This window comes from Populus euphratica, unplaced genomic scaffold (genome assembly GCF_000495115.2).
Source record: "Populus euphratica unplaced genomic scaffold, PopEup_1.0 scaffold19.1, whole genome shotgun sequence".
NCBI classification, from domain to species: domain Eukaryota; kingdom Viridiplantae; phylum Streptophyta; class Magnoliopsida; order Malpighiales; family Salicaceae; genus Populus; species Populus euphratica.
The window spans coordinates 1189735-1215550 of record NW_011499853.1 but is presented as its reverse complement, the minus strand read 5'-3'; the positions used below and the strand labels follow the sequence as shown (position 1 = coordinate 1215550).

Genomic DNA, 25816 nt, shown 5'->3' with positions numbered 1-25816 from the left:
TTATTTTTTATTTTTGAATTTTTTTTCAATATCTTTACTTTTTTTTCATCTTATTTTTAGTGTTTTCATTTCTTATATGTGAAGAGTTTCAAATTTGAATTTTTTTTCAATATCTTTATTTTTTTCTCATCTTATTTTTAGTGTTTTCATTTCTTTTTATGTTGTAGTTTTTTTTTTTTCAAAAATCTAGAGTTTAGATTTATATCTTGTAAGAGATATTTAAAGGTTTTTAATTTAAAAATTTATTTAAAAGTACATTTAAATTGAAATGATGTTATTGAAATCTTTAGAGATATCTTAAAATTATTTTAGTTGTACCAGTGAAAAACAATAAAGCTTTAAAAATGAATAATTCATTATCGATAATAATAAAATTTTAATTACTTTAAAGTGCTTTAATAAATAAATATACTCATTTGTTTTAATTTAAATATAGATATTTTTTATTACAAATGTGCATATTAAAATTTTGAATTGATATCAATTCCAAGTTTAATTATATGTTTAGTATGTATGCTATAATTTTATTATCATATTCATATTAAAAATGAAGTTATGCTTTTGTATATTTATAATCTTAAACATGTATTAACTCTAGCATGCTTTTATGAAGATAAACTAATTTTTTTGTTCTCACCAGTCTGATATAAATATAATACATGTTTTGACAGTAGTACTATTATGGAGAGAGCATGTTTTGAGCAACTAAATTTCATCCAAAGCAAACTGAAAAAAGTAGCAATGATCTGTGGTCATGACTTGGAAGGAAGAGGATTGGCTCCCAGCCAAATCTCACTAGACACCCACTTTATGAAAGGAGAAAAAACACACCACAATATCGATGTGATTTCACAATATTTGAAGGTGATGGCACAAATGCGCTAGAACAATCCAGGTCCTGCAAATATCCATTGATCTGTCACAATTTTGGTGGTATGATAGTAGGAAGCTACTGGTGGATATCACATACACAGCCATAAATGAACTATTTTACAGAATGGATAGCCCTCAAAACACTAGCATACTCATCAAGCTGTCTTAGCTACAGCTTAGTAATGATTGCAGAAATGCTCCTAAATTAGTACACATCTCAACAATGGAGAACAACAAGTCGTTGAAAATTCTTAACAAACATAAATCAATCCATCTAGACATACAAATGATCCGTTCCTCTTATTTGTTTCATCGAGTTCTTATCAAATCTTGTCGGCATGCAAAGTGGCCTGGATAAATTAACTGAAGGGTCAGAACCAGCACTGCTTTTTGAATCTCCATTTGAGAACGCCCCTGACTTTTTGAGAAACTGAAACTCATCCATGGACTGCCTTTGAATCCTATGAAATAAATTACTGGATGTGTTTTGCTTTGCCTTGGTTGACTCGGTCAGGTTCATGTAGTTTGGCCTGCTGTTACCACTCTCCTCTGTTTTATCTGAGGCCAAGCCAGTGTTTCCTGATATTGGTGTTGTAGAGGTACAAATTGATGAAGAAGCTGAGCTCTCATCAAAGCGGACTTCAGAACTTGGACTTGAAGATGAGCGAGTAACATGCCCGATTGGAGGTCTCGCTGAAATTCTAGTAGTTACATTGTTCTTTCTCACTTTCACTGAACTTTGTTCAAAGGATTTCGAATGTGTGCTTGCATCTACACAGGACTTGGGTGGGGGAGTCACTGAGGGATCAGTATGGGCTTGTTCCATCAATCTAGTCTCCCATGGCTTGGCTGCCATCCAACGTTCAAGCCAACTCCATCCCCAGCTATTCTTATCAAACTCCTCATTCTTGAAAGAATATACCGAGTTATTGGATCGAGTGTTTGAGCTGGGATTTGATCTCCATTGCTGAAAAACTAAAGAAGTTAGTGAAGATACTTAGCTTATATGAAAGAGAAAGGTAGCACATATGATGGTGGCATACTTTTTGAGCAAGGGAGTAAGCAATAGCTCTTTCTCTCTTGAAAGCTCCTTCTTGCCTCATTTGCAGTTTTGACTTCACGTCTTCTAATGTCCCCTTTCTATCACACCACCCTTCCTGAAATTAAATCAAGATCCTTAGTGCATTGCAAAAGAGTTTAAATCAGCATAGCTAGTGCTTAGGACTACCAAAATGGTCATTAACATGTGTATATTTAGTGGTTTTCATCATACCTCAGCATGTTTCAAGAGGTCAGCCTTGCTACGTCGCTCATTCAGCATATTCTGCACTGCCTGCCCTTCTAAGGACATTCGCACTCGACGAGCCCTAACATGAGCTTGAACACGAACAAGAGCTTGCATGCACTTAAGTGTCACTGCAGCCTGCTTCCTCACTTGTCGACCTCGAACTAGAGCTTGGAGTCTCACCACTCCTTTCAAGGCCCTCAGAGCCCTTCTTGCCTACACCAGTTACTTTATAGTTCAATTCAACAAAAAATGTAAATTGATTTGCCTAGTTTTCTATTCAAAGTTTTTGCTTTGAAATTCAGAAAGTTGTCTCTTATGTGACTACCTGTTTCCTTTGTTTGATTAGAGTTTCATTTGCTAACATAGGATTCAGTGATGTTGCAAATAGAGCCAGTGATCACCAACAGATCTTGAGCTTTCCATGTAATATTTCAACACAGCATTTGGGTGAATTTATCTGAGATGTTTAGTGTCTTCAATTTTTCCAATTACAAAAATTGAAGGAAGTTCTCATTTTTTTTTTCTAGTTGACAGAATGGGGAAAGTTCCTATTTTTCCAGCAAACAGTAAATGCAAAACCCAAATCATAAAATTTCAAAACATTGAACTTTCTTTCCCTCCTATTCCATTTTCTCAGCAATCAAACAGTTAAAAAAGATCCAAGAACAAAAAAAAAATCATTTACCAAGAATCCACGAAAAGCAGTTTGAATCCTGATAGCAGCCCATTCTTGCCTGACAACCCTGAAATCCTTAGGAGGAGCTCTAACCACAGTAGCCATTGCAGCAGTAAATGGATCAGGCAGTGGTGAAGAACCCGATGCCTCTGATGCTGCTCTGTGGTTCCCTTTGAAACCCTTCCATGAAGACCCCAAATCTCCAGATGAACTCCTCCATAGCTTCCATTTCTTGCTCTTTCCACTGACCTTCTCCTACAGAAACAACACATATCACTAGCATTACTATCACTACAGTAAAGAACATAATGATCGGGTCTTTTTGGTTTGATAGTGTTTTAGCTTACATATTGGTCTTGATCTTTATCAGACTTTTTTAGACCTATAATGGATTTCACCCATTTTCCTGAAGCACCCATCACTAAAAACTTCTTGCTCAAGCAGAGCAAGCACGTAACCAGATATGGTGTTTAAACCTCTTAAAACTTGAAAGATGCAAAAAAAAAAAAAATTAAAAAAAAATGTTGCAATAATGTAGCTTGATGTAGTATTAGAAAGAGCCGAAAAAGGTAGAAATTTCTGAAGAAACCGAGCTTGAAAAATAGCTAGCTGGAGAAAGCAAGAGAGAGGGAGGATGCGAAATGGGCAAGACTTGAGACGTGGGTTCTGATGGTGGGTTAGTGGGTTTTTTTCCTTTCTTTCTTTTTGTCTCTGCTTACATTGTCCAATGTGCCCGTTTGATATTTGAAATTCAAACAAGCAAGAGACAATCAACGACTCGTCCCGCTCGATTTCTAAGGAGGAGATTGTTGGGTCCTTTGGATAGTACTATAATATAATATTACAGATGGAGGTACCTGCTTTTGGTAAAAAAACATGGAAAGGCACCAACCCTTTGGTTACTACAAAAGCATGCCGACAATAAATCTTCTCTAGTCAGTGTAACGAAGATCTGGTGTTTTGTAAACAAACACTATTTAGTTTAGTTGTTGGGAGTGAAAAAGTTGAAAGCCAGTGACCGCCTAGCTGATCAGTAATACAATGTCAGTAAATGGAAACCAATGATATGTCCACTCCAGATTAGCAATCCTTGCTTGCTTGCTTGCAAAGTGCCAAAGATGGAGTTTGAATTTTTAATTTTGGATTTGTCCCAAAAGCCAACCAAATGCATGTTTTTCAAATCTTGTTCAGTGGGAATTGGCATATTGGTTAACTTTTTGCAGAATTTTTTAATTCGGGCACATGTCTTTAACTCAACTCCTAAGCTCGGGAATGTGTTCAAAATTTAAACAGAGCATCCTATGTTGGTTCATAATAGCAATGCATCTCTTTTCGGTATGTGCTGTGAAGTATAAAGATTAGTTACAATATTAAAATCTAGGGTTTCCCTGATGCTCTTTTAAGCAATACATTCTTTGACGTGCCCTCTATAAAACACTGAAAAATTATTATTGCAGTTGGCATCTGATGCATTCTTTGTATAAATTAAGAACATTAGAGGTGCTGCTAGCACCATCAATAACTTAAACGATAAATCAAAATGACCCTTCTCGTCTCAATTCTCAATTGAATTGTCTTGGCCTGACTCATCTCAGCTCTAAAGAGTAATCAATGGGAACTTCACTAGTCTGAAATCCAACCAGCTAGAGAGGAACTAGACCTCCGAGCAGGGAAGTTTGTCTTGGTAAACTCCTCACTATGCGTGAGATGATTCCTCACTGGTTTCAAAGTTGACTTTTCTCTAGTTGCTTTAAGCTGCAGGTTAATTTGCAAGCATCTAGAGAATACAGCTCACTGCAATAAATGAGCTAATGAAGTCTTTTCCTTGTTAATTACAACCATGTTTCCTGCTAGTGTCTTTGTCAGGCATTGGCACCGAGGTTACCCTTCAGCAGTAAGTGTTGCAGTAAGATTTTTTTTAATTTCCATTTTGACTCTCTATGGTGCATACTAGCACTTCTACCTTCTTTATATTCCTTGCCACTAGGGATGAATAAAAAAATTAAAAAACTAATTAAACTAAAATTAAAAAAAACAAAACTATAAAAAAGAAAAACCGATTAAATCGATTAGAATTTTTCAAAAACCAACCAGTTTAATTTGGTTTTGATTTTACAAGCTTGAAATAGAAAAAATCAAAACGAACCCAAACTGGAAAAAATTAAGCAAAACAGGAAAGAAAATTGAGCCAAATTGAAAAAACCGAGCCAAATTAAAAAAATTGGTTTTTGTTCTAAAATAACAGAACCAAACCGAAACCGATTGGTTTAAACCGATTTTGGTTTTTTTTGAAAAAAACCAGTTTGACTACTTTTTTTTATAAAAGCTGAACCGAAAATGATCAACCTTACTTTTTATTAGGAGTTTTTTTAAGGTTTTTAGAGTAGTGAAAAAAAACCAATTATGACAAAATAACAAAATGCAAAAAATATATAAGGAAGTAATACAGTTTAGAAAGTCATATATGACATCTATGATTCACAAGTTGACTCTTTCAAATTGCAAAATTTAAAAGGCACATAATTTAATAAGGAGATTTGATAGAGAGAAAAATAGAAAGAAAAAAATAAAAACTTAGAAGCTCATCAAAATTTTGATTATGATACTACTAGTACTATTGAAAAGATCTTGATAAGACAAATCCAACACCACCAAGAAAGGTTACCAACAATAATCAGAGTGGGCCACATGAGCCTCGATATCATTGGATGACTCTTGTGGCCCACTTTGTTCACCGTTTATGACCTTATTTGGTATCATTAGACTTGTCTTATTAAGATCTTCCAAATGGTATCGGTGGTGTCATTAATGGAGCTTAGGTGTATCTTCATGATAATTTTCTTTTCATTTTTTTGCTTTTTTATTTTCTCTCTCTCATCTCTCCTCATAATTTATAAAGAGAGGAGTAAGAAAAAGTAAAAGAAAGAAACTATAAAGGTACATCGAAGCTTCGATAATAACACTATCAGTATCATTGAAAAAATCTTAATGAGACGAGTCAACCGACATCAAAGAATGTCATAAATGGTGAAAGGAGTGGGACACACAAGTCATCCAAAGGTGTCGAGGCTCACTTGTTTTTGGATCACTTGTGTGGCCCACTTCAATAATTGTTGATGACATTTCTTAGTGTCATTGAATTCATTTCATCGAAATCTTTTCAACGATAACTGTAATGTCATTATTAGAGTTTAGGCATGCCTCTGGTATCTTTTGCTTTCTTTCTTTCTTTCTTTCTGTTTTTTCTCTCCCTTTCCTTTCTCCTTATTAAATCATGTGTCTTTCAAAATTTATAATTTGAAATAATCACATGATATCTGTAACCTTCTAAACTATTTTATTTCTCTAAATATTTTTTAAAATATGTTATTTTATCAACTTTTTCGCATGCTAGAATCCAAAAATACTCTTGCCACTGACCAATAACCAAGATAAAACAACAATCCATTATTTTAACCATTTCATCCATGTAAGACCTTATACAATAAATGAAGTATATTCTATCACCCACCTTTTATCAAAAAGCTATCTACTCCCTGGACATGGTTGACAAAAGAATTGAGTCTCCTTTAAATCCTAATCCATATGAGAATGATCTAAAGTTTGAATTAATTTTATATACCACAAATTATATTGCTCATCGATCAAACAATAAGTAATTTTTAGACAAATTTGAGGATTGTATCTTTGTCCATTATATATATATATTTGCAATTGAAGTAATTTGTTTGTATTTTTACTATGGATTTTTTTTGGATTTCTAAGAAATAAATTAGGAATTCCTATTTTTTGCGAATAAAATTTGAAATTACTATTTCATATTCTAGTAGTTTTTATTTCCTATTTTATAGTCGAAAGATATGTTGTATAATTTTTTATTCTTTGATAATCTTCTTAATTTGATGCTCTTCCTTTACTATTTATTTTATAATCATCCTTTTAAAAAAAAAAACCTATAATGTATCTTAGCCTCATGCCTTTTTAGTTATATTTTTTTTTCTAATGATGTCATATAAGTTAGCAATGACTATCACCTAAAGAAATTTTATTATTCCTTCTGACTTTTTCTAGCACTTCCAAAACCATTCCACCTAATCTCATTATTCCTCCCATATATCATTTTTCCCATAATTTAGCATTTTGACTTACAATTACAAAATTTGATGGCCATAATATCTCAAGTACGCTTAATATGTAAAATCATTTATTGATAGAAGAGGAAAAATGAGGCATTTGACTGGGAAAATATCAAAACTTGTGACAAGTGATCATAATATAAAAAAATTATAGTCCAAAAATCCTCTTATTATTGGTTAGCTTACAATTCCATGAACCTGTCATTAGAAAACCCTACTTATTTCATCCCACTGCTAAAAATGTCTAGAAGGGCATTTAAGATCTTTATTTGGACTTAGAGAATTATTCTCAAATCTTTGATTTAAAGACTAGACATTAAAGATTCAAGTATAATGATCATAATGTTACTACTTATTACAATGAATTGAGAATGTTATGACAAGAACTTTATCAGTGTAATGATGATGTTTGAGAGAATTCGAACGACCACGATTGCCATAAAAAAGAAAAAAAACGACAAGGTTTACATGTTTTTAACCAACCTTAATAAGAGTTTGGATGAGGTTTGAGGCTGTATTTTTTGTAGGAAGCCATTATCCTCTATTCGAGAAGGTTTTTTTTTTTTTATCTAAAGTCAGATGTGAGGAGTTAAGGATAAAAATCATGTTGTGCAACATCAAACCTGGTTTCAACTTGAAACCTAAAAGCTCTACTCTAGTGTCAAGAGGTGTTGATTCTAACAACAATGAGTATAAGAAACTATGGTGCGAGCTTTTCAAAAAAGTGGCATGCGAAGAACATGTGCTGGAAACTTGATGATGAACTAGAAAATTGGAAGCCAAAATCTAAATGTGATGGTCATGCCTGCCAAACCATTGCTGAAAAGACTTATGAGTTTTTTATTAACTCAAATCTTGTCCCTTTTACTAAGAAGCAATTAGATCACTTGTTTAATTTTTTTCAACCTAAAAAATATCTTTAACTTCATCTTTTTCCTTGGTGTAGAAAAGTAACTTTTTTCTGCTATATTTTTAGGTGTTATTCCTAATTTTACCTATAATTTGATAATTGATTTTGGAGCAACTCATCGTATGACTGATTGCTCCAAATTATTTTTAATCATAAAGTCTATGTATACTAATAAAGGCTAAAATTATAAATGGCCACTCTTGATTATCATTAGGATAAGAACTATCAAACTCATATCATTGTTAACAATTTATGATGTACTTCTTATTCCTAATTTATCATTCATTAGTAAAATTACCTTTGATCTATAATGTCAAGCTAATTTTTGCTTTTTTTATTGTGAGTTTTAGGAATTGATAATATGAGGATGATTGGAAATGATAAAGAAATATATGGTATAGAACCCGACTAAAATTTTTCCATGATCTAATTTAAATTAATAAAAATAAAAGGATGTTAAGAAAAAAAGAAAGGGGTAAACTAGGAATATAAAAAGAAAAGAAAATCTCATCATTTCTCTTCAATGGTTGCTAACTTTTGCTAGAGAGAGCGGGGGGAGGATTTATGTTTTTTTTTTCATTGTTCTCTTTTGAAATGGTTGGGTTTCACCATAAATCAAAGAGGAAAGTTTGGTAAGTTTAAGAATCAAGTTGCTAACATCACTAAGACAAGAATTGAGAGGAGAATTTAGATATTTTAAAAAGAGAATCAACATGCTAACATTCAAAGCTTACTTCCATGCTTGGTAAACCCAATGATATGAGTTTTATGGAATAAACTCTAGTTTTATGCATGAAATTGGATTTTTTTTTTGTTAGGATTCTCGAAGAGAAATTTAGGGAAAACATTATATTATTATAAATTATTGCAATTTGGGTAAATTGTGTTATAAATAATATGTTAAAATAGATAATTAAAGAAAATATTATGTGTTATTTGATGATATTATTGTTATCCATAATATGAAAAAATAACGAGTTTGAGGAAACTATTTGTTGCTTGAGAGGTGTTATAAAAATGTTGGATATAAATTGATGCTTTTAGTGGTGGAAGTTATTGTAGAAATGAATGAAATAAATTTTATTGACCTATTACATTGATAGTTGTTATCGATATTGATTGTGTCTAAATCAATCTACTTCATTAATTAATTATGTTGCTAATATCAAAGTTGATCGTTGTGTTATATCAATTAAATTCAATAATTTGTTATAATAATAATTATTTTGATGGGAAATATCAAAATAAAATGTTAAATTGAATTAGTTGATTGAGTTGATTTATTAGATCAATAAAAATTATTAGAATGAATTATTAGATGAAATTAATTGATATATTGATTTGTTATGTCGATAAGTAATATTGAAAATAAATTGTCGAATTAAATTGATCAATCAAATTGACTATCATTTGATTTATTATTAATGTATATGTTATATTGAAATAATTTATTTTGTTATTTAGTTAAATGGTTGTTTGGTCATATTAGGAATGTGATATAAGACTAAAAGGTTCTAAGATTCACACACACATTTAATTGTTGATGAACTAAGCTGAACTAAACATAATAGATCTTGTTAATATTAATAGTTTAACAAATGCTAGAAGTGTCAATTTAAAGTTCAAGATATAATATTAAGGAAGATGTTTTTAATGTGCTTCAACTTCAACTCATGGATATGTAATATTCATAAAAAAAAAAATAGCCTAATTTGATATATCCAACTAGCTCGGGTTTAAAAAAATTAGATAGAATAGATTTTAAATTTATAAAATATTAAAAATTATGTTGAATACAATTATGAATCCAAACTCTATCCTACTATATGTATGAACACCTTAATTTATATATAATGCCTTTAGTATCTAACACCAGTAGATTTGTTCGTGCTTCGCTATGGGTTAGACTATTCTTTTTCTAAGCTTAAAAAAATATTAAGAATATGGAAACTTTTTTGGTAGTATCATTAAATCTCATTAAATCCAATCAAGTGATTTGATTTTGAAATCTACCAACCCTATTTTTTGTCTAGCTCGAGTTTCAAATTAAATCATGTAGAGGCTAATCTAAAGTAAATCATTCAATTTAATAGGTTAAAAGACAATATGGATGATCGATAAAAATATGACATAACTTTTAAAAAAACTTTAAGATTATATTTTTTTTTAATATTATGACAATGATAGATTGGATCGATATTGGTCACTTTATGACCTAAGTCATGAATTTCAATGAGTTTAATAACCTTTTTTGTAAAAAAATATTTTTATTTCATATTATGATAAAATTAAATGCTTGCAAAATTGAGCATCAACCCTAAAAAAGATGTTATTGAAATCGTGATAATCCTATAGAAAAAAAAAACATAAATTTATTTTTTAATCAATCAAATATTGAAAAAAAGTGAAATAAAAAATCAAAAAAAAATCAAAGGACCAAAAACTTAAAAAAAAAAATACATATCGGGTTTGATGGGTAAACTTGTTAAACCTGTGAATCAAGTACCATGAGTCAACACATCAAACTCGCAAACTAGATAATGAACTTCATTGAAATTAATAATTTGTTTTTTCTCTCTCTAATTTATTGTTTATTTAAATATATGATAACAAAAATACATAATTGTAAAATTGAGTATAACCAATACTGAAATTTTTTTTAAGACTATAATAAGTTTATAAAAAGAAAAATAACCAATCATAAAATCGAGTTTAATTAGAAAAAAATAAAAAAAGTAGCCTGCTAAATCTCCAAATTAGGACAATCAAAGTTACCTCGCTAAATTCACCACCTAATCATTCACTTTATAAAATTTAATAACCTAGTTTTTTTAAAAAAATTATTTTTATTTAATTAAAAAAATTTAAAATAAATTATACCACAATATAGAGTTTTTTTTGGATACCATGGTAACCATATAAAAATAAATTATTAATTTTAAATTCCTAACACAAGGTTAAATTAAAAAAAAATCAATAACTAAAAAAAGATAAGAAATGCGAAAATAAAAATAAAAATAAAATGTGAGGGAAACAGGATTGCCGGGTGTGTCGTTATTTCACTACTCCAACCTCCCTGTACAAGAGAATTAATAACCTGCGGTGTCTCTGGGACAGGTAGGAGAACGCGTACACAGGCCCAAGAATTAACTTTCGGGTCCACATTCCCCGCCCTTAGAGAAAGAAGAAATGGAAAAGTGACGAACAGAAAGGTCGTCTCTTACAATTTTCACGTGATGGGGGATGGCCCTGAGTCAATAGTCAAGGCGCAGCGTTCAAACAAAGAGCATGGGGAATGGGATATGATCATCCGAGTTTCTGCGAAAGTCACCTGCTGCCTTTTTCTTCAGTTCGATTAGCACATTTGAATTTGTTATTGTTCTCCTTGTTGAGTAATGGAGACCAAAAAATACATCAGATTGTCAACAACCACCAACCCACCTCCACCCTCTCCATGTCAGACAGCAAGAGACGATTAGAAGATATTCTTCTCTTGCATCATCAAGCCCTGGCCCTCGATTCCTCTCCATTATATTTCACAAACTAAATAACACCACAACTTTGAGATTAAAAGAAAGAACTTTATTTGGTTTATTATCTTATTATCTGTACAACTTCATGAAAAAAGAAATAAATAGAAGAATGGGTAAATTGAATGTTCCCTCACTAGAAAAACTGATGGTAAGGTCACGAGGAGTGCCTTGTCTCCCTCTTGAGCATTATTTTAAGGCCTAGAGCTCATCCGATCAAATTAAACCTCAAAAATTCAGAAAACATGATGAACATGGACCATGGCATTTCACCATTTGGTGAAATCTCACAACTCTTTAGCACGCAGAAGCTAATTAACGGATACCCTAGGGCTAGGAAGTCCCATGTATGCGAGCCTTGGCGAGACTCGAACCTTTGGGCTAGGCCGCGGTGAAGGGATTGGAACACAACTCCCTGCACCAGGATTGATCCTAGGCGACAAGTTGACTTGCTCAAGTGCCCGAGATTGTAATTCAGCCGGATAGTCCCTCACACATCCAATTCGGGGACCATATCCACTAGTCCACTTGCACGACAAACGTTTGCTCAGGTCAAATACTGGTGCTTGCAACTTGGCTGCATTAGCCTCTGTACCGTCTTGTTGAGCGTTGGCTGTCGTATTATCAATAGGCCCATCAACATCATTAGCTTTTGTGTCGGTAGATGTGATTGTGGTGAGGACTTCCTTAATCTCCTCTTCTCTAGACTTATCATCAACAACTTTGAATGAATCATAGTCATCATCTATTGAACATTTCTGCAAAGAAATGGTGAGAGTTATTAATAAGCTACAAATGAACACATAAACATGGTTGTCGTCACACCAAGGCAATTACTAGGAGGTCTTTCGAGCTTTAAGCTTTTAATTACCTTAACATTTGTTAAATCCACGTTATGCTCCTCGAGAAAACTAATGAACTCTTTGAAATTTTCCTCGTTAGGGAGATAATGACCACTATAGGGCCATATAGCCTGAAGAACTCCATCTTGGGCTACTAATCTTCCAGCTGCTGTTGTAGCTGCGCCAGCAAGGAAACTCGAGTGCTGGAAAACGCCTTTATTCTTCTGCCCTACATACAAGGATCTTGATGTGCTTAACACGAAAATCCACTTCGTATCCTCCGTCGTGTTAATAAGAATTCCGGCTTGGCGGTACACAAGCTTGCCATCCTCTACAATCACCTCAAATGCTTCCCTTTCTTTCTGCAAGGACCAAGAACTATCTGAGAACTTGAATAAATGCATGAAAATTAGAAACATATGTATGCAGAAAAGGCGTTTTAGGGGACTGGGAATTTAGAATTGAATTGCAAACTGGCAGAGTCATGAGACATTACTGGTCCAAGATATTGAATGCATTGGCGTTGAAGTTTGCTCCTTGGGCACTTCTCAAGGTTTACTTCTTTACCATCACCAATGTCCAACCTGCAATTCCATACCGACATTAAAACTGAAGATTATAATAAAGGACTAAATGAAGGTAGGCAATGCTTGTACAACTGCATATCATATTAAGATATTGGTTTTGCACGAGTCTTAATTATTTACCAGTAGAAGAAAGGTTGTGTGCTCTTGCTGTCAGACCAAATATCATAATAGAAGTGCAAATTGTGTCCATAACGATGGCGTGGATCGATCTGCAGAACATAAGGGAGCACTTTATTAAGCAAGGTGATCAATTAGTTAGACCAAATGAATTCAATAAAAGCCGCAGATAAAATGGTGGACTTACAGCTTCAAGCCAGTGTTGTAGGGCTAACTTCTGAGCCTTCTCATCCTTGGATAAACCCTTCCCAAGCTGCAAACACAAAGAGAACACATGTTATTTTATGAAACTTTTAATGAATCAACTCATTCATTTGTATGAAAGAAACCAGCAATTAAGTACCGTACCTTGGCAACCCTCGTCTTGGCCCTAGCCCACTTTGAGATAGCAGTTTCATGTTTCTCAATGCTGAAGAATGATACGGAGCTCCTTTTCAAAGTAGCAAAATCCAAGGCCTTCCACCTACAACAATTGAAATACCAAATGAATATTACAACAAATTATCACAAAGAACACAAAACAAATAGGTTTGTGAGTCAAGAAGTTAAGGATATTGAAAGACATACCAGAGTTCCTCAACAACAACTGCACAATCTGCAAGGTTCCTCCTAGTCCTATAACTCTTGTAGACTTTTTGAAGTTTGGTTGCAGCCGCATCAAGCTCACTAATAGGTCTTGGGGAAAAGAAGATCACAGGTGGTTCAGGGAGTGATATTGTAGGCTTTGTTAGGTGGACTATTTCATTAGCTTTGAACTTTAGAGAATTCGAATTTTTGGATGAATCAGATGGTTTAGCCTTTGTTTCGTTGGAGTCCCAGTGGTCAAAGCTTAATGATCTCTCTATACTCATTTTATTTGACCCATCAAACTTTCCAGTGGTTTCAGAACCATCTTTCTTGAAGCTGTTTGTTCTTGGACCCATTTCTCCATCTCTCCTTCCAAAGCTTAGGGACCTTACAACAGTATTTTCAACAGTATCCTTTGAGCCAAAAAACTTGTGTCCCAGAATTGCAGACCATGCAGATAAGAGTATTGAAAAAGAAAGGCCCATTAAAGAACTAACAAAATTGATGCGTGGTATCAGAATCTCCAAGCCTGTGTTCATCATGAAAACAATCATAACCATAATCAGAAAAAGGTTTAATCTTTAATCATGAAAATAATCAAAGTTTTTAGCAATCAAGTCCACTGCAACAACCCATCAACATGCACATAAAACTGTAAGAGAGGAGAATAAATCAAGATGGCTCACCAACAGTGCCTGCAAAATAGTTCTCTCTCTCTCTCTCTCACTCTCTCTCTCTCTTTCTGTGCTTTCTTTGATCTTTGTTTGTGAGGTTCCAAGGAAGGGATGGCTACGCAAGCTTGCTTGGAGTAAAATATGCTTCTGGCAGTTTAACTACCACCTCTTATATACAGGGCAGCTGGCAGTATCGAAAATATAAAAGAACTATTCTAGTCAAAGTAACGATTTCAAAAAAGTAAAGCGATCCTTTTGTGAAGCTGCTGCTGCCGCTGCCTACAAGCCCACGTATGGGACTTTGGGGGGGGCGTCCTCGTGCTAGGGACTTTCAAGGAAGTTATGAAGAAAGGTTAGGGAAGGACCGAAATATAACTAGGCATGTTTTATATGTCTAATTGAGTTGAGTTTAACTATACATTTATTTAGTAGTTAAACTTCTTATGGGTTGTGCAATTCAAGAAGATTTAAAACAAACTATGATGGGTGGATAAAACATTGTTGCAGTAAATATTGTATCTCTAGAATATAAGTTGTAGATTAAAATAGAAAATAGTGAAATAATGACTTTGTTTGAAAAAACAATAGACAGTCTCTCTATTGAGAGTGATATGTTATTTTATATGTTTTTTATATAGTAAAGTGATCAAAATATTATATATTTTTTTATTTTATTTCTATATGATTTTTTTATTAATTTTGAAAATAATTTGGTTTATCTCAAGTCTTTTTAATTTTCATACTTTGTTGAATTTAGTTTTTATTAAAAAAATTTGTTTTTGAATTAAATTAAATTAATTGATTAGATATAAAAATAATATGTTTATTTCATGATTTTCTTCTTGGTTTGCTTTATAAATCGTTACTCTAATTGCATGTGTGGTCTTTTTTTATATTATCATGTAACTTTTTGCAATAGTATTAAAATCATCTCGATTAACTTCTTCTAGTGGTGGGGTACTGTTTACGATAGAGAGAAGATGAGCCTTCAAAGGGGTTTTTTTTCTTTTGATATTAATAAATTATTTTTTATAGTTAATTATTGCTAATTTTATTATTCACTTTATTTATTATCAGTATTTTTTAATTATATTATTAAATTAACTAATTTTATTAAACTCATTCAAATGAATTACCCGCGTTTCATATCTTTTTTGTTTTTTTATAGTACATTGAAATCATTTGATTAATTTTTTTTATATTAGTGAAATATAACCCGGCTTGCAATGTAGTGCGAACCACCAATCTAATACCAATCTAATATAAATGTTATTAATGCAATCAAATTATTGGATTGATTGAATCTCATCTCAACTTATTTTTTATTTCTCTTATTTAATTTATAGTATTGAATTTAAGAATATTAATTGTGAGATTTAGAATATAACTAGTCAAGCTATTGGAGGATTCAAAACGCAACTGCAGAATATATTTTCTTATGAATACGTTCCTAATTCAAACATGGATAATATATTTGAACCAGGGAGTTGAATTTTATTTCAAGGAATTGTCCACAATGCTTTGGCAGATTCTCAAAAACGCCAGACGATTAATATCTTTATCAAGTAGTTTTTTTTTTTTTTGTTTCTTCAGAAACGATTCTAAATAATAAACGAGCCCTACAGATAGTTAATTACATTATAACCAACAATATACACTCCGACCACTTGATGTATAACTTTCATGTGTGCACACATAATTTTGATTTTTTTTCTTTATTTTTGGAAAAAGAAAAATTACTTTAAAACCTTTATATATATACACACACACGGGAAAGCTAATTTGAAAACAACATTAAAGTTGATATTCTACCTTGAACAGAAGAGCAAAATGATGGAGGTTAGGGTGTCTTTCCACACGCTGTGTAGATAGATAGATGTTGACAATTCACAGGTAACTGTATGCCTTGGTGATCTCATTTTGATTTGAAAAAATCAACCTCAACTCTTCAAAGTTGTAGTCGTTGTTGACTTTGCTTTCCTTTGCATTCTCCTTGTGGAAAATTTCTATTAAAAAAATGTGGTGGCACGTAAGATTTACTCAAGAAAACTGTGTCCATGCAGTACATCCCTTTATTTTTTTAATTTTCCATGGCAAGAACAAAGAACAATAAAGAAAGTGCATGGAAGCAAACAAGGGCGTGGTCTAGTGGTGGATGGAGTTCTTTCACTGCACCTGCACCTGGGTTTGAGTCCTAACGTGTATGTCTATCATTTTCACGGTGTCTTACATACCTACTAGATTTGCAGGGTTGCAGGGTATTAAGTGCTTGAACACTTCACCTAAATAAAAAAAAAAAAAAAGCATGGAAGGACACGCTTGAACACCCCACATAAATAAAAAAAAACATGGAAGGACACGGTGTAATTAAACATTCCATGGAGATGTTCACATCCCTTATCATACATGGGGACGGCACTCACTGACTTTCTGCCCACTTGCCTTGATATATATAATATTTGACAGGGATGCATCGAGATCATCATCATCATCATCTCCCTTCATTCATTCTATATGGAGTTCAAAATCTCAAATACGTATTATAGGGATCTGTTAAATATACAAAAACAATTCATTAATTTTTTATGAATTTATTTTTCAAAAATAAAACTATTTCCAGCGAACAAACGTATTTAATACTGGATTGCTCTGTGATTTGGAATCTCGGAATATTTTAGGAAAAAGAGGGGGACCTGTCAATCTTCTATGAAATGAGGAAACACTGCACTCTTACGTATCGTGGCGTTTTCACCACCTTTAGTTCATGGACAATGTCGGACTGCTCTGAGTAATTAATCGTGTGGAAAATCTTACAAATCCTGTTCGAAACTATGGTTAAGCGAAGAAGATAATGCTTCTTGTTCTCTTGAACATATATATATATCAGGTTAACGTTGGACTGCACATTCTGGGCATCCCATCAAGTTAAATTGTGTAATATCTGTGATGAATAAATTGTATAATACCAATCAAAATGATTCTGAACCGAGTTTAGCCATTTTGTTTCTGTGTACGTAACACGTAATTAATATTCCAGCATAGATTCAGTGGTTAATAATGGTAAAGGGCAGAAATAAAAAACAAAGTATTTTGCAAGTCAACGAACCAGCTGCCTGCTTCTGTATTGTTTATTATCCATGAATGACAGCAACGGCGGTATAACAGGGAGGAAAGATAAAACATTTTATGGACAAGACGTCGATCCAAAACCTTATCATCTACGTTCATTTCGATTCAATAAGAACCCTACCAGACGTACAGTTGAATTGAATATAAAAGGACCTTTCTGAATTGACTGGTACAGCTCCTACTCTAGTAAAAGGAAGCAGTTTCACAACAGCGTGCTGTCAAAACACGATCAAATCCCACGCGTCAAGAAATGGACTTGTTGTTTTCCATTGGAAAAGAGACAAGCTGGCAGGCAACTCTCATCTGACAATCAAGGAAGGTGGCTAGTAAAGCAAATGGAGATGGAAAATTCTAAATTATAATTATGGAAAAAGCCCCGAAAGAGTTATGTGATTTACACTGTGTACTAGCACACTGTATTTACTTTTTTTGCCATTCTCTGCAAAGACCAGTTGCCTAGATAACGGGCTTGGCACGTACTCTCTAGAGGATCCCATGATCATTAGCAAATTGACGGGGATGATTTCTTTTCTTCTTCTGTTTTTTTTTTTTTTTGTCTTTTCTATTTTCTTAACACGATAGAATAATGTAAATACCCTTAAAAGTTAAAAAAACACCAAGCACAACATCTTTAACCTTGAAATAAAAAAAAACTCTCCCATGAGGCTTGAAATTCATAACAAGTCTTTAAAAATTTAACTGTATCCTCCAATTTATATTTATATTTATTTTTTATTGCTATTTGTATTTTTTATTACTATTTGTTGTGGCTTTTTTATTGTAATATTCATGGTAATTCGGCAACAGTGAAGGTTTTTTTTTTTTACTTACCTTTGGTTTTTTTTCTAGATCTTTCTTTTAATAAATATTTTTTTAATTTTAATCTTATATTGTGATTTATAGGGATTTAAGTTTTTTTTAATATTTTTTTAAATTAATGCTTTTTCACTTTTCGACATTATTATTTGGCCTTGAACTTTTTTGAATTTTTTGCATTTATTTTTAAAGGATTACCCTTATTTCACATCTTGGATTGTAAACAAGATTTGTTCTATCATTATCCAAACATCTGTCTTACATTAAAAACTATTAACTGGGCCGACAACGTATCCCGAGCCACCAGTCAAAGTCTTTATTCCATGACGACAGAAATGCCAGTCAATGAGACCCATTTCTATGAAAATGGCCACTGTTCATGGGCCACCATAGCCAGTGGTTATGCTGACACGTGAGAACCTGCCAAATAAGACCAAGAATAGCTTCTCCAATAATTCTATGTGGCTTACTTTAATATTGCAGCAACATAAAACGAGCACATTTTATAAAGACTTCAAGACAGCAGTGTCACCTAATTTTGATTCCAGTAATGATTTCAGTCCAAATTGGGCTTAACAATCATCTTGAAAATCAAATGCACCACGCATAGAAAACCTTATATATGTGCATCCAATGTCCAAACTTATCTTAAAGTCTCACAACAACGAAAAATTACTAGTTGAGCACTGTATAGTTGTAATGGAAACTTAGTCAGCTTGAGATTTATCCTGGAGATATTGATTGAGATTTCTGTCGAGGTGGAATCCGAAGCCAAACCTTCATCGTGTCATATGCAGCGAAGCCAATTGCCACAGAAGGAACGATCTGGCAATAGGCAGTGCAACGATGTCATTAACTACAAACTCACTGTGAATCCAGAGTAAAGGGCAATCGCAGGATAATGAAAAACAAAATCTTAGTGAACATTTTGAAAACATGGAACCACTCATATTACTTTCAAAACACTTCCCGCACCATGCAAGCATATCACTAGTGGGACAAGTAATGCAATGTACATGGCCTCTATAAAGCATTCATGAACCTAGTAATAGCAAAAATGACCATTTGCCTGATGAAAATACTTTTAAACTTTCTGCTTTTTTTCTTTTTACTGACTAGCTGGTCAAATTTCTGATGATGATACTTGGTCCAGCATTTCCACAATGATCTACAATGTCATGCGACCATAAAGAGGTTGGTGTAGCAGGCTTGCAAGAACAAACGTGGTTTTGAACAGGCAAATTTCATATAGTCAGAGAAGGGGAAAAAAGTTTCCAGATATCAGCAGTGCATTAGGTTTTGTGATTTCCCAGAAATTTTAGGAAAACATCAAGGAAAAGAACTATCAGATTGATCCTTTAAAAAAAAAATCAAAACAAAACAAAAGGAATAAGAAAAGAGGAAAAACTAACTACTCTGGGAGAAAAATCAAAATTCTCTCATTTGCTCTTATGAATCATAATAACCAATAAAATTTTAATCAAAGATTTGCATTTCACTTTCCACAATGCATTCCAAGAAGACAGAAGATCATATTCTTGTAGTTCCTTGGCAGATCAAAATTTCACAAACCATGTATGTAAATAAATAAACCACCAATAGAATGCCTATAATAACAAAAGAGTAAGTGGTGAACTTCAGGCAATACATGAAAGCCAATTAAAAATCAAAACAGTCAGCACAACACGTAAATTGAAATCAATATCCAAAGCATCCATGTAAGAGTCTTCAGGTGTAAAACATGATAAAAACACTTGGCAATATATTGTACTCCTAGTATCCAATATCACATGCATCCCAAATAAGGGATCACAAACAAAATTGCCTCTTCCATTATAAATTATATTAAAATGGTTGTCACTTGAAAGCACCTAAAAACAATTTTTTTTCCATTTAATAAAAAAACTCAATAACCAAGCAGAACACGGTCAGTAAATACTATCTTATTTAAATGCGAAAGGAAGTTCATGTGCAATGGAAGTACATATTTGATTGTCAGCAAAAATGCATGGATAACAAAAGTCTAATATCAGTTGCAATATTCCATGAATTGAAAGCATTACCTTGATATAATTAATGCTCAGCCCAGCAAATAACTGTTTCCATCCTTGATTGCGGACTATAGTAGAAAGCCCTTCAAATGTGTTCCTGTATCTTGCATTACCTTGACTTAAAGGTTGTAAATTCTCAACCTGTAAAATACATTCCAGTAATACTTTATAACCTGACATCCCAAAATTCTAGTTTAAGTTTCAAACTGTGTACGCTGACACTAAAAATCTCAACTAGAAAGCTATCATTTTTTTAATAAATTTGAAACAGGTTACACCAAGTTTGACATGCTTTTCCTACCAACATTGAACTGTGAAGAGGCATATGATGATCAAGTGGTCAAGCACATGGTCTATTCACCAATATAAATTCAGGAACCAGAAAATCTATCTAGGATACATTCCAGAAGCAGCAATCACTCATACCGGAGTTCATGCAAACAGGGTTGCAGAAAGTGCCCTATAGACTAAAGTTCACTCTCTGTATAGCTGTACTGTGATAATTTTCTACATCCTACAGTAATAGTCATGTCTAGAATAGCAACCTAAATGAGGAGTGCACAAGTTTTGTGATATACCTGCATCTGTCTTCTAACAACATCTAATGGGTATGTAATTGTCTGCCCAAATAACCCTGCAATAGCTCCACATGAAAGACGCATCACAATGGACTGGTGCTCTTCAGGGACATGTCTCTTAAGTTCCTCATAAACATAGAACTTCAGACCCGCATAAGGCAGGATTCCAGTAAGGGTTGGACCTGCTCAAATAAAGAAACTTCATCATTGTGGCCAGCGGAACAGGGCAACAAGTATCATGTGTGTGTGCGCGCGCGTGTAAAGTACAAGTTAAATCATAGTAAAGATTATAAACTATTCCAAGCATTGTTGTCAAAATTACATGTCAACATATAGGATCAAATTTTCTATGGTTCATGATATGCTGGACATTTTAACTAGCCAAGAAAAAGCAGCTGGGTGGAATCAACAGTGACATGCAAGTCACACTGTTAAAATCAATGAGAAGTGATCTCCTAGTGGTTTTCATGTTTATATGTTACATCTGTTCTGGACTTGTCTTCAAGGTATCTGACTGCGATGCTTTTGAGCTCATGTTTGTGGGTGTAGTGGGAAAGCTGAAAGAGGCATACTGGCAAAGCTGAATTGAGCTATAACTAGAGGTAGTTTTGGGTTTTGACCAGAAATACTCAATAATCCAATTTTGGTTTTGTGGAAAGATGCAGGTGGCTGATGGGATTTAGGAAAAATCTTATTTTTGTATCCAATGATGAAAATTATCCGAGTTTGAATTCATCATAAATGGTGAGTTTTGCAAGCAATGATCATGGTGATGCAGCAGCTTCTTCAACAAAAAAGAAGATAAAAATGGCGTTGTATAGAGGTGACTTTTGAAACTAATTGTCAGTTTAGGAAAAGATTTTAGCAGTTGCAATTACCAAAGATCATGTCATTTACATATTTTGAGAATGGTAACTGCAATATCATTTCTGTTTTGCATGCAATGCACTTTCTATATCTCCCCTTTTTTTTAGAATTATCCATCTCCATTGTGTTACAGAGATACTAATGATAAAAAATGCTAAATCTTGTATATTTCATTTTAACCATAAAAAACAAATTGAGATACTAATGATAAAAAATGCTAAATCATATCATTGCTTAAATAACTAAAAAAAGATAGACTAAATTAATCAATTGATCGAAAATGGAGATTTGGTGGATTTGGAGAGATCAGTTAAACCTGTTCAAATTTAATTACAGTTTGAATTTAATCACCAATGACACCATTAATGATTTAAATCCATCCAACTATAGTTGATGATGGACATGATAATGCTCCTATGTAAAGGTTGTATTATTCAAATTTTTACGCTCAATAACATGCTTATAAACACAAGTAGTGATCACCTTCAGACAACAATGCCTACACACTGCATCAGTGAGCAAATCACCATAAAACAAGCAGATACGCACCTATTCCTCGATACAATGCACGCATTCCCCCTTCCTTGTAGACACTTGTAAGTACATCTTTTATGCCATTATATGCAGGCTGAGCACATATACTTTTCATGCCACGCCTGAAACCCCCTCTTGTGTCCACAACCTGCAGAACCATTAGAAAAAGGACAGGAGATTACATGCTGAACCATCTCCATCTATAAAACCAGGTAAATAGAACAGTTTAAGTGTTCAACAACATAAAACTACTTTGAGTAGAAACGTAATTTAGACAGTTTCCAGATAATCAAAATGAATTAAAACCAGGTTTCAAAAACAAACTAGAGCATGCTTTCATTGTTCACTACCCTTTAATATGAAATCCATGGGCTTCCATCAAACTCAAAAACAAAAGCTTCAATAACAATCTTGCAAACTAGTTACCTGATAAGCAAGCTTAGTACGAGCCAGGTCTAAAGGGTAAGTGCATAAAACAGCTGTTCCTCCAGCCACTGAACCAGCTAATAGATCTATCACAGGCCCTGTACCAAGGGCAGGGCAATTATTCAAGATCCAAACACGATATTGCTCATATGTCATGAAATGTAAGGCCGCATAAGGAACAATCCGAATAACACTGGCTCCATTCCCCCTAGAAGAAAGCATAAAGCATAACCATAAGCTATGATAAATTCATGACTGGTATAAATAAAAAAGTAAATGAAGAAACAAACTAAAACTTACTTATAAAAGCCAAGGATTCCCTCATGCTTTAATAGTTTCTTCAAGGACTGAAACACTCCAAGAGATTGGAAACCTTCAGTTCTTGTCTACAAAAATAAGCAAGAAAGTTCAAAAAAAAAAAAGAAAAAAAAAGTGTCAGAAATGCAAATTGATTGGAACATTTGAAAGCAAGTCAATAAGGAAAAAGAAACAACTGATCAGCGCAGGAAGCAACAATAATGCAAAATCCCCATGCAGCACCAAATTTGCATGGCAGATCCTCTTTCAGGCTTACACTAGGAACACAAGTTTTAGACAAAAACCCATTTTAATAAACTGGAGATCAAGAATCTTAAGTTCTTCCCGGAACATGCTGGTTCAAATTTCAAAATTCTGTTCTTTAACTAATAGTTAAAAAAGCTAGTTTTTGCAAAGGTACAGGGAAACTTGCATATTAGAAACAGTTCCTACCTAGAGTTCGATTTCAGCAGAGCCTAATAATGGCTAATCCAAACAAAATCTAACTACATGTAGCAGAAATAATCAGTCACATGAAATCCACAAAATCATATAAGAAGGAGAGGTGCTGCACCTGTAAGAGTATTTTAGTTCTTTCAAGTGGTGCGATGACAGTCTTAGCAAATGCTCCAGCAGTTCCACCAGCAATGAGCTCCTTCACATAAACAGGCACATCATCAAGCAAAGAAACGTCCCTGTGAGCAGATGAACCGTCAACCAGCTCAGCGACATTAGAAGACAATGTGGACCCTTGCGAGGAACTCATTTTCCAAAAATTCCAATTTCCAAACCAAAATTATACAATCACAACCTTTGAAAATTAGATGGATGATGGTGATAGTAGTAATTATCCGCTCTGAAGTTTGAAAAATTCCTTATCCCATCTATCTCTAGGGATACAAAAAGAAAAGACCTTTCGTTCAACAAGTAAATCCAAGGGCCTGAGAACACCCAGAAGCGAATTGGGAAAGTTCACAAGCCGATCCTCCTCTTCAAAAATAACAATATTCATCAACAAACACAAAGAAACTAGTCACACCAGACCAAGTAATCAAATCCCTTCAATCACGACAATTCTCCCATGGATCTATCACAAACCCACCAACAATCATTCCAAGATAACCACTTCTATCAAACACTACCAATCCAAAATAAAAAACCAGATCCAATAACCTCAGCCAAACCAGCAAGAACAAAAATCCAAACCCTTGTCTCAAAATCAAAACTTTTCAATCAAACAGTACAGGATTCTCATAACCCTTTTATAATGCTAACCCAAATGACCAAATAAACAAACCCCGATTGAGATCAATCAAGATAAACACGGTTTTTACACTTCTTTTTATTAATTGTTGGAGAAAACCTACCAGTAAATGATTCTTTCTCGGGTCACAGGAGAACAGACTAGTGAATTTAGAAAAAACGCATAAAAGTGTCGATAACCCTGTTCTGTTCTGTTCACCTATGAAGGAAAGATTAAGGAGGCAGGGAGGTTTCTCCAACGTTTTACTGTCCTATATCTTTTTCGTTGGGGCTTCTAAATAGGCGCTCTCAGGAAGGAAATTTAAAAGGGCGTGTTTTTCTTCTTCTTTTTTTAAGAAAAAAGAAACGTAGTTTAACAATAATAGGAGAGCTGTGTTTTCTTTGACTTTTGACTCTATCTACCTTAGCTGTCTGGCTAATGGCTGACATCGCGCTCTTCTCGTCACAAATACGGCAAATCCTTAAATATGCTTTAGATGATAACTAGTTTGATTTCAATAAAAGATAATCAAGAAGTTAAGATTATTGAGTTATTTTTTTTTAGAATATAAATAATTTAAACTCCATTAAAAGAATTCTAGCATAATTCTTGCTTTTCTTTTTAATGTATTTATTTCAATAAAAAACATATTTTTTACATGGGTTCTTAATTTGATAAAAATATAAATAATTAGAATAAATATAAATATTTCCCCTCGTTAAATATTAATAATAAGAAAATTATTATTATTAAAGTTCTGCATGTGGTTCTAATATATAATTATTCATAAAAAATTGATAATATTATCATAATTTTTTTTTAATCTTCTTGAAAACAATGTGAAAGTATTTTTTTAACTCAAATAACTATTTCAAAAAATATTTTATGATTTTCAAAACATCTTAAAAAAACATGTATCAGGATAATATGTTCATATGCTTTATGTGATTAAATAATAATAATAATAATAGTAATAGTAATATCATATAAGAAATCTATTTACAAATTTAAAAAATTAAAAATTAAACTTAAACTGATATTCATGATCAATTTGCACATTATGTACATAATTATTAAAAAAATATTTACATTCTAATAAAAGCCTATAATACTATTTTAAGAATCATGTTAAAATTAAAAAGTAGATAAATTATCATATTAAATATTTTTTAGAAAAAAAAATATAGTTCAAGCACTTAACCTAAACATAAAAAAACCAGCCCATACTAGTTTTTTTTCTTTATATTGTCTGTCTTTTTGAAAAAAAAATATAGGTTATGCATCATTTGTGATGGCAAATAATACATCTTTACCAACCTAAATCTCAACCATTAAGAGGTGGTAAGAAAATCAGGATAGGGTGATTTTTGGTTCAATATTTTATTTTTTTAATTTAACTTATTTTGACAAAAACATCTAAACAACACTATAGAAACATCAAGTAAACTATTTTTTTGATTTAAAACTTTTGAAAATTGGTTTAGAGACACAAAATTAAATCGAAAAAAAATCTCTCTCAAATCCAATCTATTTTTTCAAGTAAGATGAAGGCTAAAAACCATCATCATTGAACTTGATGAGAAGGTTTAGATAGAACAATTCAAGGGGTTTATTCTCAATAAACAAGAAAAGAAAATATACAAGCTTGTCAAATCATTGTATAATTTGAAACAAT

The 25816-nt window shown here is 32.9% G+C and overlaps 3 protein-coding genes and 1 long non-coding RNA gene across 4 annotated transcripts; 1 reads left to right on the top strand and 3 right to left on the bottom strand.

The window, feature by feature from the left end:
• Nucleotides 1-838: 838 nt before the first annotated feature.
• On the bottom strand, nt 839-3654 carry IQD6 (IQ-domain 6). The gene is made up of 5 exons (XM_011021119.1): nt 3185-3654; nt 2847-3092; nt 2147-2374; nt 1917-2030; nt 839-1840 (listed from the first exon to the last, which is right to left on the bottom strand). Exons 1-5 carry the CDS (start codon nt 3254-3256, stop codon nt 1148-1150), a joined length of 1353 nt encoding a protein of 450 aa, XP_011019421.1. The 5' UTR covers nt 3257-3654; the 3' UTR covers nt 839-1147.
• A 6208-nt stretch (nt 3655-9862) lies between these two features.
• LOC105122176 (uncharacterized) lies at nt 9863-24418 on the top strand. The gene is made up of 3 exons (XR_841652.1): nt 9863-9874; nt 16161-16162; nt 24077-24418. It is a non-coding gene; the product is annotated as an uncharacterized LOC105122176 (long non-coding RNA).
• LOC105122174 (calmodulin-binding family protein) lies at nt 11444-14594 on the bottom strand. The gene is made up of 8 exons (XM_011021116.1): nt 14213-14594; nt 13527-14055; nt 13308-13422; nt 13147-13212; nt 12963-13051; nt 12752-12839; nt 12285-12617; nt 11444-12171 (listed from the first exon to the last, which is right to left on the bottom strand). The coding sequence occupies exons 2-8, from the start codon at nt 14009-14011 to the stop codon at nt 11725-11727; spliced, it is 1623 nt and encodes a 540-aa protein (XP_011019418.1). The 5' UTR covers nt 14012-14055; nt 14213-14594; the 3' UTR covers nt 11444-11724.
• On the bottom strand, nt 18623-24081 carry LOC105122175 (Mitochondrial substrate carrier family protein). The gene is made up of 7 exons (XM_011021117.1): nt 23473-24081; nt 22902-22987; nt 22602-22809; nt 22191-22323; nt 20775-20956; nt 20209-20337; nt 18623-18970 (listed from the first exon to the last, which is right to left on the bottom strand). Exons 1-7 carry the CDS (start codon nt 23662-23664, stop codon nt 18869-18871), a joined length of 1032 nt encoding a protein of 343 aa, XP_011019419.1. The 5' UTR covers nt 23665-24081; the 3' UTR covers nt 18623-18868.
• Nucleotides 24419-25816: the final 1398 nt, after the last annotated feature.

Excerpts from the sequence above, each read along its gene's own strand:
- LOC105122174 (XM_011021116.1), bottom strand. The coding sequence starts at position 14,011 with ATGGGCCTTTCTTTTTCAATACTCTTATCTGCATGGTCTGCAATTCTG. Across the intron at positions 13,052-13,146 it reads TACAACACTGGCTTGAAGCT|ATCGATCCACGCCATCGTTA; the intron begins GTAAGTCCACCA and ends TATGTTCTGCAG. Across the intron at positions 12,172-12,284 it reads TGGATTTAACAAATGTTAAG|AAATGTTCAATAGATGATGA; the intron begins GTAATTAAAAGC and ends ATTTCTTTGCAG.
- LOC105122175 (XM_011021117.1), bottom strand. The coding sequence starts at position 23,664 with ATGAGTTCCTCGCAAGGGTCCACATTGTCTTCTAATGTCGCTGAGCTG. Across the intron at positions 22,810-22,901 it reads GGAATCCTTGGCTTTTATAA|GGGGAATGGAGCCAGTGTTA; the intron begins GTAAGTTTTAGT and ends GCTTTCTTCTAG. Across the intron at positions 20,338-20,774 it reads TTGTTAGAAGACAGATGCAG|GTTGAGAATTTACAACCTTT; the intron begins GTATATCACAAA and ends TGTATTTTACAG.
- IQD6 (XM_011021119.1), bottom strand. The coding sequence starts at position 3,256 with ATGGGTGCTTCAGGAAAATGGGTGAAATCCATTATAGGTCTAAAAAAG. Across the intron at positions 2,031-2,146 it reads ACCTCTTGAAACATGCTGAG|GAAGGGTGGTGTGATAGAAA; the intron begins GTATGATGAAAA and ends ATTTAATTTCAG. Across the intron at positions 1,841-1,916 it reads CTTACTCCCTTGCTCAAAAA|CAATGGAGATCAAATCCCAG; the intron begins GTATGCCACCAT and ends TTAGTTTTTCAG.